Below are 15,740 nucleotides of genomic sequence, written 5' to 3'. Positions count from 1 at the left end.
AGTACCATTTAGGGACATGATGATTCTGCCCATTTTTTCAAGGTTCCTTGTATGTCCTTCTCAACTGGCTTAAAAAAAAAAACAAAAAAACTTTTTTTTTAAAAGCTCAATGATGGACCTCTGACTGATTTCAGACAGTCTCTGAACCTGTGAGCTGGTGCTCCCAGCCACTAGAAGTAACAAAAGAAATTCCATTTCTTAGCATTGGAGTATATTTTCAGTATCCACCTTCTCATAAATCTGCAAGAAAGATCTCACTTTTCATCCAAAGAATCTGGAGTTCAAAACAGCCTTTACGGAAAAATCAAACTCTAGGGGCAACTGCAAAGCACATTTGGTTTCTAGCTGGCCAGCTTATTCTGCAGGACTCTTTTTTCCAATTCCCAAATACTTTCCAGTCTGTGAAATTCATCTCCCCACCACTGTAACATCGAAGCGCCTCTCCTGGCGCTCAGGAGCTCAGTTTCTCAGGAGCACGGATCTTCTCTGAGGGCCTTTTTATTGTTGAAGTTGTTTATTAGTAGGTAGCACGGAGATTCCTTGAATGCCTGCTGCTTGGCAAATCTAAGGGGATTTGGAAAGTGTTTAATCGATCAGAGTTCAGCTCTCCCTTGAGCACAATCCAGATGCCTAACCAGTATCCATTCTCATAAGGAAACCAGGGCTCCTGCACCTCCCTGGTAGCCCACCAGTCAAATCGCCACGAACTTGAATTCGCCTGCATCAGTGGTTCTCAAGTCCCGGGCTGTTTATTACCCGCAAGGGACTTTTGGCAACGTCTGGAGACATTTTTGGTTGTCTCCACTTTGGGACTGGGGGCGGCGGGGGGGGGGGGGGGGGGGAGAGAGTGGGAAAGAGGGAGGAGGGAGGAGGGAGGAGGGGTGGTCCTGGCATCCTCACTTGGCAGTAGTGGGTAGAGACCGGGGATGCTGATAAACACCCTACAAGGCACAAGACCGCCCCACAACAAAGAATTTCCCAGCCTGAAGCTCCAGAATGGGGAGATTGAGAAATCGACCTATATTTCCACTAACTGCCCAGTCAGCATGCATTATGTTATTAGGAACAAAGGTAATGCACTAAGTAGGGCAGCGTTTTTTAAAAGGAGCCGGTAGACTTTGAACAGCCCACGCCTTATGTGAGAGCTGCCCGAAAGTTCTGCCTCTCCTAAGCAAGCTTTTTTCACTAAGGTTTCTGCAGCAAATGAGAAGGATTGACAGAAACGTAGTAGGTCAACAGCATCCTCACACTCCCGTGCACACTCCTCGGTCACAGAAAGCAAGGCAGAAAAGAAGTTCGTCTCCCGAACCCGGAGGGACCCCTCCCCGGCGGACGCCGGCGGCAGAGGATGGGAGGCGCGCTCCCTTGACAAAGGCGCAGCGCTGGGTCCCTCTTGGTCCCCGGGCAGGCGCGCCGGTCCCAAAGCCACCCTGCCCACCAGCCCAGCCCGGGGAGGAAGCATCCTCAGCTCAGCCTCGCGTGGAACAACTTAGGGCACTTACTTGTCCAAAATGAAGTACAGGTCAAATCCCCCGTAGCAGGCTGGACCCCCTTCCTCCCTGCGTCCCCCGTGCCCGGCGCAGATGAGCACAAAAGTGGCTAAAGAGAGCCACTTGAAGCCACTGCCGAGGGCTTTCGGCTCCACGGTGGCCATGACCTGCAGCCCAGGGAGAGGGTAGGGTCCTCTCCTTCCCACGCTCCTCGAACTCGCCAGGACCCTCAGGGACGCGCCATCCGAGGGGCCCTCCTCTCGGGCCCTTTATTCCCCCACGCTCTCCTGAAACTCCCCGGAAGCAATTGTCTGGAGGAGTTCAAGGTTTTCCTTCTGGTTTCCGCTTCGATTCGGTTTCTAGGTTTCAGGTTTCAAGAATCCCAATACTGTACTCCGCTTTTTTTAAAGGGGCTGCTCAGACTCCGGCCCGCCGGGCGCTCCCGAGGCTGCGCTGAGGTTTTGCAATTGAAGCAGTTCCGTCCAGACGGTTCTTTGTCCCAGATTTTAAGTATTATGGGGTGGGTTTTCAAATTGTTCTTGGTTGGGGGAGTGCTTTGCCTTTACTCCCTCCTCTCCACCCCGTTTCTTATTTTGATGGGGGAAGGAAGTCCAAAGGGTGCCCCCTTGTGGCCCAAGATGAGGAAAGCGCTCTTCGGCGTTCGTGAGAGCAGGTTTTCTTTTTCTCACGCACCTTCTCTTCCCTTCCCTTCCCTTCCCCCTTGCTTCTCCCCTATTTTAAATTCTTTCTCATTCTCTAGCCTCCCCCCCCCCCCCGCCCCTTGCCCTTTCATCGCCTTTCCTGGGTCTTCTGATAATCACTGTAAACACTGGATGAGAACTTATTTCCTCCAACCCCAGACTGGGGCCTTTGCAAACAAGCCACTGTGCAAATTAAGCAGAGAAGAACGGGGCCTTTGTGATCTGCATCGCCCAAGTGCCTTTACTGTACTCTTAGCGCAGATCATAAAAGAGACTGCTGGGGTCCAGTCATGTGGCTGAGAACAGCATGAACAGTCCCACAAAGAAGCTTGCTCCCTTCTGGCATGGAAAGACTGAGCATTCTACATTATCTCCATCTCCAGATTTTAGAGATTCTGTGATAATTCTTTCAGCTTATGATCTTTGACCTTTTTTTTCACCCTATCTTTGATGTAGGACAGAGGAAATAAACAGCTTACAAGAATATGGACCTTTTAACCAGTTTGGGACTGGCAGGGACGTCTTGTGTAGCCTTTCTAAAGTGAGAGATATTCTTTAGAGTGGCCCCCGAGCCCCAGTTCCAGGCGGGAACTCAGTTTTGACTTCATATGTCTTTCAGTCTGGGAGTCCTCAATGCATACTCCTTTTTCAGGATGATCTCTCCAGACACACATCGACCCCTCACTTATGACCCTCTAAGACCCTCACTCCCCGATGGGACCATCCATTGTGGTTTTCCCCACCTTATGTATCATGGAATCTTACTGTCTTGGAATAATCCATTAAACAATAATTTTGTTGTCACAAGTTTTGAAGATTGTAATGCATTGCACAAGCCTTCCTCCAAAATGTTTCTTATTGCCTAGTATTCACTCAGCACCACCCCCCAAACTGAATAGGACTTATCTGGGTGTAATTTATAATATATGACAGAAATGAAGGTGTGTAAGTTCTGAGGTTAGGTCATTGTGGTTTCCTTCTTGCTCTCTTGGGTCACTTGCTCAGGAGGAGAGGGCTCCACTGCGATGTCAGGAGGCCACCCAAGCAGCCCTATGGAAAAGTCCATGTAGCAAGAAACTGAGATTCCCCTCTGACAGTCAGCATCAATTTTCTAGCCATGTGAGTGATTCATCTTGGAAGTGGATTCTCCAGCCCCAGTCAAGCTTTCAGATGACTGCAGCCCTGGCCAACATCTTGACTACAACCTCACGAGAAACCCCAAGCCAGACCATTCGCTAAGCCATTCCCAGCTTCCTGACCCACAGAAATTATGCAATAATGAGTGTTTACATCACTGTAAAGACACCATTATTAAAGAGAGGTGGGAGCACAGCTCTCCAAGGGGGAAGGAAATTCAATATAAAGCAAAGTTGTGGGGAATGGGAGAGAGTGGAAGTGGCTCCCCTGGGACAAAGATGATGCTTTATCAGGCAGAGGGATAGTTAGAGGGATTTAGACATTTGAATGTCCACCTTCCTCCAATATTCTAGAAAGAGGCCTATTAATACATGATAACCATTTCATAGATCTTAAATCTGCTCTACCTTCCTTTCCCTTTAGTTCAGAGAAATACATTCCAGGCACTTCTTCTAATTGTGTCAGCCTTACTCACTATGGGGAGGTATCATCCAAATATGCTCATGAAGTGAATTTGACATTGAGCTATGGATATAAAAGGTTGAAGCAAAACAAAGATATCTAGAGTTTATAACAGGTAAATGAAGCCCTTAGTATGTTCTCAATGTGGTGGCTCAGCAGGTCTGCAAGAGGAGATATTATCAGGTTCTTTGAATTGGAAACATTTTTCTCTGTTTGTGGGATATAGCAGCCTTATAATTAACTAGAGGACTGGTGCACGAATTTGTGCATGGGTGGGGTCCCTTGGCCTGGCCAGCCATCGGGGCTCATCTCAGGGCTGCCAGCTTGGGGGAGGGACCATGGGAGGTTGGCCGACTGCGGGAGGTTGGCTGTGGGAGTGCACTGACTACCAGGGGGAAGCTCCTGCATTGAGCATCTGACCCCTGGTGGTCAGTGTGTCACCATAGCGACTGGTTGTTCGGTCGACCAGTCATAACAGTCACTTAGGCTTTTATATATAGTATATAGATTAGTGCATGTAGGGAAAAGGGAGAGAGGTGGATGTCACTTAAGGTTGGAGGAGGGCTGGGGAAGAGTCTTCAATGGATTCCTGCTTGCATTTCCCAAATTAATTTTACAGCTCAGAGATATCCAAGTATCAAAATCTCCTTATGCAAATCTTACCATCTTCTCAAGGGACCGCTTGATGCTCTGATTGGACTGAGGGTGTCTGGGTTTCTAACCCTTTCCAAGGACCCCAGTGTTTCAGGAGGAGATTAATTGGCCTTCCCAAGGTCCACAGAGATAGATACATGAGTTTTGTAAGAAACTCCTCTGTCTCTCAAACTCAAGTCAGCAGAAGAACAATATAAATGGTGATGTTGGGTCTATGGATTGATATTTTTGAGGCTGGAGAAGCACAAAGGCAAATTTAATAGGCGTGTGGAACTGATTGAACGATAACCTGAAAGTCAAGGCAGGGAAGAGATTCTTGGAAGGAGAAGTAGTCAACAGTGCCTACTTGTCAACAAGTAGGATGTGAAGAAGATAAACCCTGAGAACATTCTATTGATATGACACAAGTGTCATTGTGTTACCAAAAACCTTGCAGTGGAGTAGTATAAGGGGATGTTAGATTGCATTGGGTTACTGGGAAGGGGAACTTCTCTTTCAAGAAGAGAGAGTGATAAGGGGGTAAATTGTAAATGTTTTATATGCTACCAGGAAGGACCCCAAGATATCTAAAGATGCCAGGAATTTCAAGTTCCTTGCCTTCCAAACGATTAGAGAGTTTTTCTTATTAGACTGATCATCTTAAAACTTTAGTACTGCACCCTAATTACTTTTCTACCTGAATTTGCCAGACTTCCTTTTTGGAGATAAAATTTGTTAAATATGACCTGCCTGTATACCAGCCACCAATGACTCACTCTCCCTTACTTTCCCCCCACTCTCCAACAGATGTGACTGAGCCCCTTTTGTAAAACTGTCTAAAACGAAGTTTGCTGTTGTCAGGATATCTATTCTTCCAAGAGTCTCATTGGGTACTAAAGCACCATTTATCTGGGTTCTTGGTAAAAGTTCAGAAAATGCTCCAGATAACACAGACTATCCAAGAAAACTTGGGGGGAAATTTTTTAAAAGCTTTCCTTTAGTTCACTGGTTAAGGAAATTGCTCTAATGGGCTTTTAAAAAATTATTAAATATATTTTTTATTAATTTCGGAGAGGAAGGGAGAGGGCGAGAAGAATAGAAACATCAATGATGAGAATCATTGATTGCCTCCTGCATGCCCCTACTGGGGATCGAACCCACAACACAGGCATGTGCCCTTGACCGGAATCAAACCCAGGACCCTTCAGTCCTCAATCTGATGCTCTATCCCCCGAGCCAAACCAGCTAGGGCAAAAACAAGGGGAAAGTTTTACATAGAAGTATTTGTCCACAATATGAACAGATCTGACACTCCCCACCAAATTTGTGTCAATCAAATAGGTCCAGTATTTGCCAAGTTCTTGGAATTTCCACTGTAACTTGGGTCTTGGTGGTACCTTCCAAGGCAAACCATTATTTAGTAAAAATAGTCTCTTTTCATTGTTATTAGATTTCCTTCATGCTTGTCCTTCATAGAACCACCATTTGCAAGAAGTCAAGAGAGCATTCCCAGAAACAATTTATCATATGGAAAAACAGAGTTTCTAAAGAATCTGAATCAGTTCAATAATGGCTTTTAGCCATAGAAAAAGCAGAGGTAGTGGTAATAACTTTAAGCCCAGAGGCAGAACCATGGTCTAGAGAAAGATAACTTAATGGCATCTGAGAGCCCAGGTCATTCACAACTTTAGCCCAGAGCCTGGTTGAACCCAATATCCCATTAATAACCTTATCCAGAACCCAGCCTAGTCTGGCTATACAATAAATGTAGTCCAACACATTTCTTGATTCAATTAGGGCATTTAAAATCCCACCCCAAAGCCCTATTAACCCAAATGCAGAAATAAGGCTCACTTAACACAGCCACAACCCAACTCTGATTAATCCGGAAAAAAATGAGCCAATCTCATAGATAAGTCGATGTCAGCCCAAAGACAAATTCTGTTTCATCTGGTTCAAAACCCAGCTCAGCTAAACCCACAAACCATCTCAGTCTGTCCTAAACCAAACACATCACAATATGAAGTTTAATCACCAATTTCCTTATAGCCCAATCCAGCTAGAATCTAGCCAAAGCTCAAAGCCTAGCACAGCAAGCCTTATGAAGACCACATTCCTACAGAGACTCAGACAAGAAAACAATATGTAACTCATACCAGCATGTCCTAAAAAATACATTCCAGATCCGAAGGAAAAGCCTTGATAACAAAATGTTCATTTCATCTAAAGCAGAGACCAGGCCAATCCAATCCAGAGCACAGACAAGGAATGAAATAGTGCAGGGAACTGACAAACCCAGGGTTTACAGACACCTAATGGAAGACTATATCAGACAACTCAAGACTAGCACAAAGCTAAGTCCAAGATCAATTCAGCCCCTTTCTGTCCTGTCCTGCTCAACCCTGGGATACTTAAGTATATCTAAGACCAGGATCTTTCTCAGAGACCTCAGACCAGTTTACAACTTAAGATACCAGAAGAAAATCTACTTAGATCCACCAAATCCATAACTCCTTCAACGCTTTGGCTAATGTGTCCAAATCCAAAGCCAGAAAGAGCAGTGGTTCTCAGAGTGTGTGATGGGATGTGTGGAAGAGGCACTGAGAAGGTGATGGAAAGGAGGTTTACTCGCTCTGGAATAACCAATGGAGCTTTTTCAAGATACATATATTTGTAGCAACCAGGAATAGATGCTGAGTTTTCAGGAACATGTGTAGTTTAACACAGCCTTACAGTGGCCAATTTCTTTCCCTCATGCCTCATACACTCCTCTTCTCTGATCAGTTCTATTTAAGTAGACAGTATTAACAGTAATTTCCATAAACTCTTTGATTACTAGGCAGGACAACAGACTAATTATAGAGTGATCACACATCAGGCCATTTGGGGCAAAGCACAGCTCTGCCATTACTAACTGGGTGACTGTACAAATGACATGACCTGCCCATAACACACCTTCTTATCTACAAAACGGGGATAATAATATTACCTATCTCAAAGTGTTGTCATGTGGTTTCAATGAGATAAGATATGTCATGTATGGCCCTGAGGAAACAAACAATGGATGTTAGCTTTCATTGTTATTGGGGAATTGTGGGAAATTGCATGTGAATTTCTTCTAGAGATGAAAATAATAAATTTAAAAGAACAACTTTCAGATTGTTTGGCTTTTCTAATAACAATGAAATAAGACTGTTTCTGTACCATAGACATTCATATTGTTAACTTTGAGAAATGCAAAGATGAAGATTCAAGCTCATCCTAGAACTTCTGGGAGTTGATGGTTTCCTAGGATGCATGCAAAAAACAAATAGAAAACATGCTTTGGGACTATCAATAATCTATTGGCAGCATGGCTTCTTCTGCAAGCCAAGAATGCTAGATAGCTAAACTCTAACGAAATGTCTGAGAAAATGGTTATATTCAGAGATGCTTCTTTCTGACACTGTTTTTTCCCCCTCAAAATCTAATATTATAATCTAACAATTTTGAGATATAATAATCTATTAAAATCTTATTATTTGTTAGCTTAATTAATTAATTAATTAATTAAAAATAGTTTTTGGATATATAATATAGAGTAGGCCTTGAGCTTACACTGAAGATAAAATAAAGGAATACAACACAGAGCTTGAGAGTTAGTTGGGAGACACAAATGCATAAGCAGGTATTGGGACAACAGTGTGGTTAACTTATCTTCTAGAGGAAACTCAACATGTCCCCTCTACCCCATCATGCTAATTCCAAGGAGAAGTAGATCTGACATAAGGGAATCCTCAGTGATATGCAGTTGGAACATAACTCTTTGGGATGGCTTGTCCCAGAATGTGAATGAGTTAAGACATGACAAATGCCTCTTCCTACTATTAACGAGATACTCCTTCTCTAAGAAGATCCAAAAGTGATCAGGAGGGAGCACATGGCAAAGAGAACAAGATATGGACTACTTAAACTGCCTCCAGTCTGGGTGAAAGGAATTCCCAGGATCCTTGTCCCTACTCATAAACCACCATGGATCATCAGGGCACTGAAGGGCTTGGGGGCTGAACTATAGTTAGCAACAAGGTATGCATCTACCTGATACGTTTGCCTCTGAGTGCTGACTCTTTAGAGAACTGCTTGAGCAGCAGTTAGATCTGGGTGAGTTTTTTGTAATAGATTTTCAGGCTCCACTGAGCATGTGTCCAAATCAGCAAACTCTATGCATATGTGATAGCATTTTTCAAATATTTATTCCACATATGGATAGTTCCCCATTAATCATGTTCTCCTAATATGAAATTAAAAAACAAGAAGAAAAAAAAAACAAGAAGCGTAATTTTCTAGTCTTCATTGTTGTTACAGTTCAGGTGTATACTGAAGGTCCTACTATGTATTTTTAGTTGGATTACTTTCTTTCTCTCTGAGATGTCTCTATATCTTTTCTTCAAAATTTCCAATATATTCTTCTTCAGTCTCTCTCTCTTTTTTTTTTCTTTTTATTATTATTATTATTATTATTTTTTTTTTTCTTTTTTTCTTTCTTTTTTCTTTTTTTTTTCAGTCTCTTTTTTGTTGTTGTTGTTAATCCTCATCCAAGGATATTTTACCATTGACTTTTTAATATATATTTTTAAAATATATTTTTATTAATTTCAGAGAGGAAGGGAGAGGGAGAAAGAGAAACATCAATGATGAGAGAGAATCATTGATTGACTGCCTCCTGTATAACCCCCACTGGGGATCAAGCCCCCAACCCAGGCATGTGCCCTGATCAGGAATCAAACTATGACCTCCTGGTTCATAGGTCTATGCTCAACCACTGAACCACACTGGTCAGACTTTCCATTGATTTTTAGAGAGAGTGGAAGAGAGGGGGAGAGACACACAGAGAGAAACATCGATGTGAGAGAGACACATGGACTGGTTACCTCCCACATGCACCCCGACCAGGGCCAGAGATTGAGCCTGCAAATGAGGTACATGCCCTTGACCTGAATTGAACCTGGGACCCTTCAGTCCATGGGCTGACACTCTATCTACTAAACCAAACTGGTTGTTCCATATTTGATATTTGTGTTTCATATTGAATTGGGAAATTAGAATCCAGAAGACATTTACATATATGAATCTTACACTCAGGAACAATGAGTAGTCTGAAGAGCTCTGGAAGTCATGAGCATATAAGTTGAAACTATGAATGTGCTTGCATAGCATGCTGGGCTAAGTGAATACAGTGATAAGAAATGAGGGTTAAGGATGGAGTCCAGGAGAACATCAGTATTTTTATACAGTTTGATAGAGAAAGAGGAATCAAGAAGGGAAATAAGACATTTCTAGAAAGAAATTGTCATGAGTATCAATTGGGGTGGAGACGGTAAGGATAACAGAACTGAAATTAAATTTATCAACTAGAAGTTTTGTGGTGACCTTTATAAAAGGAGCTTAATGGAAATGATTCTAGAAAAAAAGTTTTATCACAGAAAAGAAAAGAACTCTTAGAAATTAAAGTACATGGATTGGGGTTTAGGTGAAAAGGGGGAAAATGATTAAGATGTACAAACTGCCAGTTATAAAAACAGCCATGGGGATGTAAGCACAGCACAGGGAATATAGTCAATAATATTGTAATAACTAATATGGTGTCAGATGGGTACTAGACTTATTGGGTGATCACTTCATAAGTAATATATGTGTGTAATTACTATGTTGTACACCTAAAACTAATATAATATTGTATGTCTATTGTAATTGAAAATATTTTTTAAAAATTTAAAAATAAACGAGTTTAAAAAATTGAAGCACCAATAGTAAAATTGAAAAAATTCAACCAAATAAATAAAAAATAAGATTGAAAACACTGTTTTCAGGGAGTAAAAAGATAAGAAAAAGGTGAGGAGGAAAACATATGCTAAATAATGGACAAGTGCAGGAGGTCCAATATCTGAATAACAAATTACAGAAAGTGAGGGAGAAGAAATAGACCATAGGGAGAAGAAATCACAAAGAAAATTTCCTAGAATGAAGGTCAAGAATTTCTAGTTTGAAAAGAGCTCTGATTATCTGAAACAAGACCTAAAAACAGATCTCCAGCAATCCCCTTATTAAATTTCAGAGCATTTGGGACACAGCAGATTTCATGAGACTCTACAGGGAAAAATGAAGTCAACATAAAGGAACAGAATGGCCTTGGATTCCTCAACAACAATATTGAGTTTAGTAGGTAATGGAGCCTTCAAACTTCTCAAGAAAAACAATTTACAACACAGAATTTTATACACAGCCCAACTATCAATGAAGTGCCAGGATAGATTAGGACATGTTCAGACATACATGATCCCAAGAAATTTACTTGCCACAAATATGTTCTCAAGATGGTGCTGGAGGAGCTTCACCAAAAATGAGAAAGTAAACCCCCAAAATGAAGACATGATACCAAGGAAAAAAGGAACTCATCTATGATGGTTAATTTTACATGCCAACATGGCTAAGCCTTAGTGTTTAGTCATGTAGTCATAGATGTTGCTGTGAAGATATTTTTTTAAATGTGATCAACATTGAAATCAGTAGACTTTGAGTAAAGCAGATTACCTTCCATAACATGGGTAGGCCTCATTCACATAGTTAAAGGTCATAAGAGAAAAGATTGAGGTACCCAGAAAAAAATCTGCCTCCAAACCACCTTGGGACTCAAGAGTGCAATATTAACTCTTCCCTGGGTCTCCAGCCTGCTGTCCTGCTTGGCACATTTTGGACTTACCAACCTCTACAATTGTATGAGTCAATAAATTCCTCTCTTTTGCTCTCTCTTTCTATGCATCCTTTTGGTACTATTTCTCTGGAGAACTCTGACTAATGCACCAGCTCAGGATAGAGGCAAAGAGAATTCTTAGGATGGCAGCAAAGTGATGTTCTAGGATAACAGGCATGGAGATGGCCTAGAGTGCAGCCAATCCAGGTGGGAGAACAAAGGTCTCCTAGAAGGATTCTGCCACTGGGGAAAGAGAATTGATAGCTACCTCAATCTGATTGACACAGGAGAGTTGAATCTTACCTTTAAACTAGAAAGTCAATGGATAATGTCTGAGCTTGATGAACCAAAATATAGCAATGTGCATATCATTTAGAAACATAGAAATGTATAAATGTCAGGAGAATTACCTAAAGTAGTTACAAGGGGTGGGGACTGGGAGCTGTGGAGAATGGTGGGAAAAGAAATGCAAACATATTGTTATAAGACTTTTAGACCGTTTGATTTTTAAACTATGTGCTTTTATTATTTTGAGTATAAATTTGCAATATTTTTTAAAATAAGAGGCTTCATATTTTGCTAAAAATTCTGCTAAGGAATTCTGCAAAGTTTGTTTTATTATATTGGGCTATTAGCACAAAGGTATGCCATGTTGTATTTAAAAGTAACAATCACATGGGCTAGATATCAATACATGGAGATATTTATAAAATAAGGCTAAAAAATAGAAAAAGTTGAAAATAAACAAAGCACAGAGTAATTTATAAACATTGAAAGAAATGTCAAAAATCATATATACACATATGTATACAAAAATATATTATATATATGTGATTTTTAGTGTTGTCTTCAATGTTTATAAATTACTACATGCTCTGTTTATTTTAATATACATGTACATATATATACATATATAAATGTATACACAGTTATAATTAAAATATAAAATAATGCCTAATACAAGGAGAATGACTTAACCATTTTTGGATCATTAACAAAGTGCTATGTTACATAGCCCTTAAAATGAAATACATGAGCCCAGCCATCATGGCTCAGTGGTTGAGTGTCAAGCTATGAACCCGGAGGTCACAGTTGATTCCTGGCCAGGGCACATGCCTGGATTGCGGGCTCGATCTTCAGTAGGGCCATGCAGGAAGCAGCCAATCAATGATTCTCTCTCATCATTGATGTTTCAATCTCTCTCTCCCTTCCTGTCTGAAATCAATAAAAATATTTTTTTACAAAAGATGAAATACATGAAGACTGTAAAATATGAATAGTGTGTCATGTTATTACATGAAAAATTTAGAATGTATGTTGGTTATGATGGGGACTATGAAAAATATTCATGTGGATAAGAGCTCAAAAGCAAATTTTACAAATCAAGTACAGTAATGTTAGAAACAAAGAGTAGATTAAAGGAGACAAAATATAACAAATTAACTGGGAAGCTGTGAAGAGGCACTAGGTGAGATAAGGGAAACAAAATACAAGGTTGAATTGAAGGAGATTTTTGTGTTTGCTTGTTCCTGGGATTTTTTTTTTTTTAAGTTAGAGATGTGTGATGAAAGGAGGGAAGGAGAGAGGTGGGGGTGTTGGCATGAGGGGGCAGGAAGGTGGGACTTAGAGCACAGAGGGAAAAGGTTAGCATGGACCAAGGAACTGAACTACTGTAAGACAGTAATGCTCCTATGTGGTCACAGGTGCTGGATTTCATTTAATACTCACAGCAACTATGATTTCAATATCATGTTCCTCATTTCATGAATGAAAGCCTGAGGCTCAGAGAGGTCAAATAACTTTCTTCCAAAATCTGTGTGCTTGTAAGCAATAGAGCTGGAATGCAGACCTGTACTTAACAGTATTTGCCTGTGCTCTTTCCACCACGTGACGCTTTGAGATAGTGGGAAGGATGTTGACAAGTCTATAAGTGGGAAGATGAGGAGTTGAAGTTTTGAAAGACTAAGTTTAAACATGATAATCCTTTTTTGTGCAATTTTCTTGCACTACAGGAGTTCCTGGGAACTTGATCTCCCGGATTCCATTCAAAACACAGTGCTTGGCATAACAAAGTACTTAACTCTGACATTTCTTTATTTACTCTTTTTTGTATCATCAATTTGCAAACTACCTAACTGTTTTAAATAATGACCATCTTATATTTAGGCAAGTGGATGATGAGACTTCTTCCTTTGACTTGTGTAAAGGCTAAAGATCCTTGAATTCAAACACAGGGGTGCTAGTTCCTTTACTGTAAAATGACTTCTGCAGAGCAGAGGTACAAAGCCAGAGAACAGGGAAGCCACTTGAATAACAGTGTTGAAACTGCATTTTGTTTCTAAGGATGTGGTGGGTTCCTGTGGACACCCGCTCCCATGCTTGAAGGGTAAGACCTCAGAAGAAGGGGGAGCTGAGATACTGCCAGCATGGTCGGTCAGTCTGTCCAGCTGCATATGCCTACCCACAGGCCCGTGTTCCTTGGAACTTGTAAAGTAGCAGAGGTCAGTGCAGAGTTTTTTGGAATCAGATTCTCCAAGTGGCTCTTGAATATGACATTAAGTATGTTTGGGGTGAAAGGCAAAGATTATCTACTAGTCGGAAGCCCAAAGATCAATTCAGTCCATCTGAGGCTGAGTCTTCCTGAAGGGGGGAGAAGGGGAAATGTACCTGCATGCAGAACTCAGAACTGCCATCCCCTTTTAACTCCTGGGAGGACTTAAACCTGCGTGTCTACATCTCCCCAAGTTGCTTCCAATTTAATCCTCACACCATGGACACCTGTCCCATCTTTGAAGTAAAATGATCTGGAGAGGGAGCTGAACAAATGCTAAAACCTTTATCAAGGGCTTTGACAGAGCTGGAAAGGGAAGGCAGGACCAGCACCAAGAGTGAGTTGGACTGAGTCTGAGGGTGAGAGGGAAAATTGTAGAGTGGCAGATTCTCTGTCCACCGGGGTCCTGCATGGCTCCAGGGGCCAGTAGAGAGATTAGTATTGGTTAGCATTCTGGATACTACTACAAAATAAACAACCCCAAATGTAATGACTTGAAACAATAATTCATTATCATTGCTCATGGTTCTGTGGGTTGACAGGAGCTCAGATGGGCATTTCTCAATTGGGGTCTCCCATATGGTTGCAGCAGGATATCAGCTGGGCTGCAGTCATCCAAAGGATCAGTTGGGTCGGATATTCAAGATGGCCACTCACATGGCTGGCAGTTGATGCTGGCTATTGGCTGGGAGCTCAGGTGGAGTTTTTAATTGCAATATGTATATGTGGTTTGGGGTTCTAACAGCTTGGAGACTCAGTTTCCAAAGGGAGTGGTCCAAGATTGAGCATGCCAAGGGACTCAGACAGAGGAGGCAAGTCTTTGTATGTCTGACCATTGAAAGTATCTGAAAGTCACTTCTCCTTCTCTTTATTGGTCAAGAGAAGTAATTGAGTCCAGCTTATATTTCAGGGGCAAGAATTAGATTCTACTTTTCGATTCCAGGAAAGGCATGCTTATGTAGTGAGGTAAGGGACAGATGGAGGCCATATTTTAAGAGTCTACTGCAGCCTGAATAGACATCAGTCAGAGCATGACAGTGGTGGGCCTGAAATGTATGTATGTAATGGAGTGCAACAAATGGTTATTAATGCTTATTATGCATCAGTATCTTTGCATACATTATTATATGTAACTAGGGGCCCAGTGCATGAATTCGTGCACCCTGAAAGGAACTGTGGGCCAAGAGGCTGCAGTGGGCACAGGGGCAGGTCTCGGCCCATCCTCTGTGCCCCCACCTGGCCCCTCCTACTGCAGACCCCAGTCCTCTGTCTTCCTGCAGCCCCACTCCAGCTGCCGCTGCTCCCACATGCTGACAGCGCCAGCCTTGCTTGCACCTGCTGATGGCACGAAGTGATTGGGGCCGGCACCATCAGCGGATGTAAGTAACAGCTGTTGCCCCAATCGCCCCTCAGGAGCAGCGGGAGGTGGAGAAGCCCTCAGGGGTGATGGAGGCCTGCAGCTGCTGCTCGCACCTGCTGATGGTTCCGAGTGATCGGACCGGCACAGGGCGCTGGCAGCGGGTGTGAGCGAGGCCACTACCTTCACGGGTGTGAGAGGCAGCTGCCAGCCCCAATTGCTCCTCAAGGTGATCAGAGCAGGGGGAGGTGGAGAAGCCCTGAGGGGCAATCGGCCCAGCAGCTACCACTCACACCTGCTGACAGTGCCGAGTGATTGGGGCTGGCATCAGGCATCAGCAGCAGGTGTGAGAATGGCCAGCACTGGCAGCAGGTGTGGGTGGGGCCAGTGCTGGCAGCAGGTGCAAGGGACCCCAGCACGCGGGAGCAAAGAATTTTCAGTAACCACCAGAGGCTTGCCCCGATGACAGTGACCAGCACCTCACCTTGGTCTAGTGCCCTGCTCACCTGCTCCACCATCCCGCTGTGGCCGATGCCTGCCATATTCCATGCTCTGCTGCCTGATGCCAATGCCCACCATGTTCCACATGCACCCCCTGGTGGTCAGCTCATGTCATAGCGACTGGTTGTTTGGTGGTTCTGCCATTCGGTCTTTTTGCATATTAAGGTTTTATATATAT

General features: G+C 42.6%; 1 protein-coding gene across 1 annotated transcript in view; it reads right to left on the bottom strand.

Annotated features, from left to right (window-relative positions):
• The window catches only part of ANTXR1 (ANTXR cell adhesion molecule 1), a 215,106-nt gene extending 213,056 nt beyond the window's left edge, over window positions 1-2,050 (bottom strand). The window contains exon 1 of the mRNA XM_079792527.1: window positions 1,503-2,050. Within this exon, the coding sequence (XP_079648653.1) occupies window positions 1,503-1,654 (152 nt within the window). The 5' untranslated portion in view covers window positions 1,655-2,050. The remainder of the gene's footprint in view (window positions 1-1,502) is intronic.
• Window positions 2,051-15,740: the final 13,690 nt, after the last annotated feature.

This window comes from Cnephaeus nilssonii, assembly GCF_951640355.1.
Source record: "Cnephaeus nilssonii genome assembly, chromosome: 15".
Lineage (NCBI taxonomy): Eukaryota > Metazoa > Chordata > Mammalia > Chiroptera > Vespertilionidae > Cnephaeus > Cnephaeus nilssonii.
This window is presented reverse-complemented; position numbering and strand designations above follow the sequence as displayed.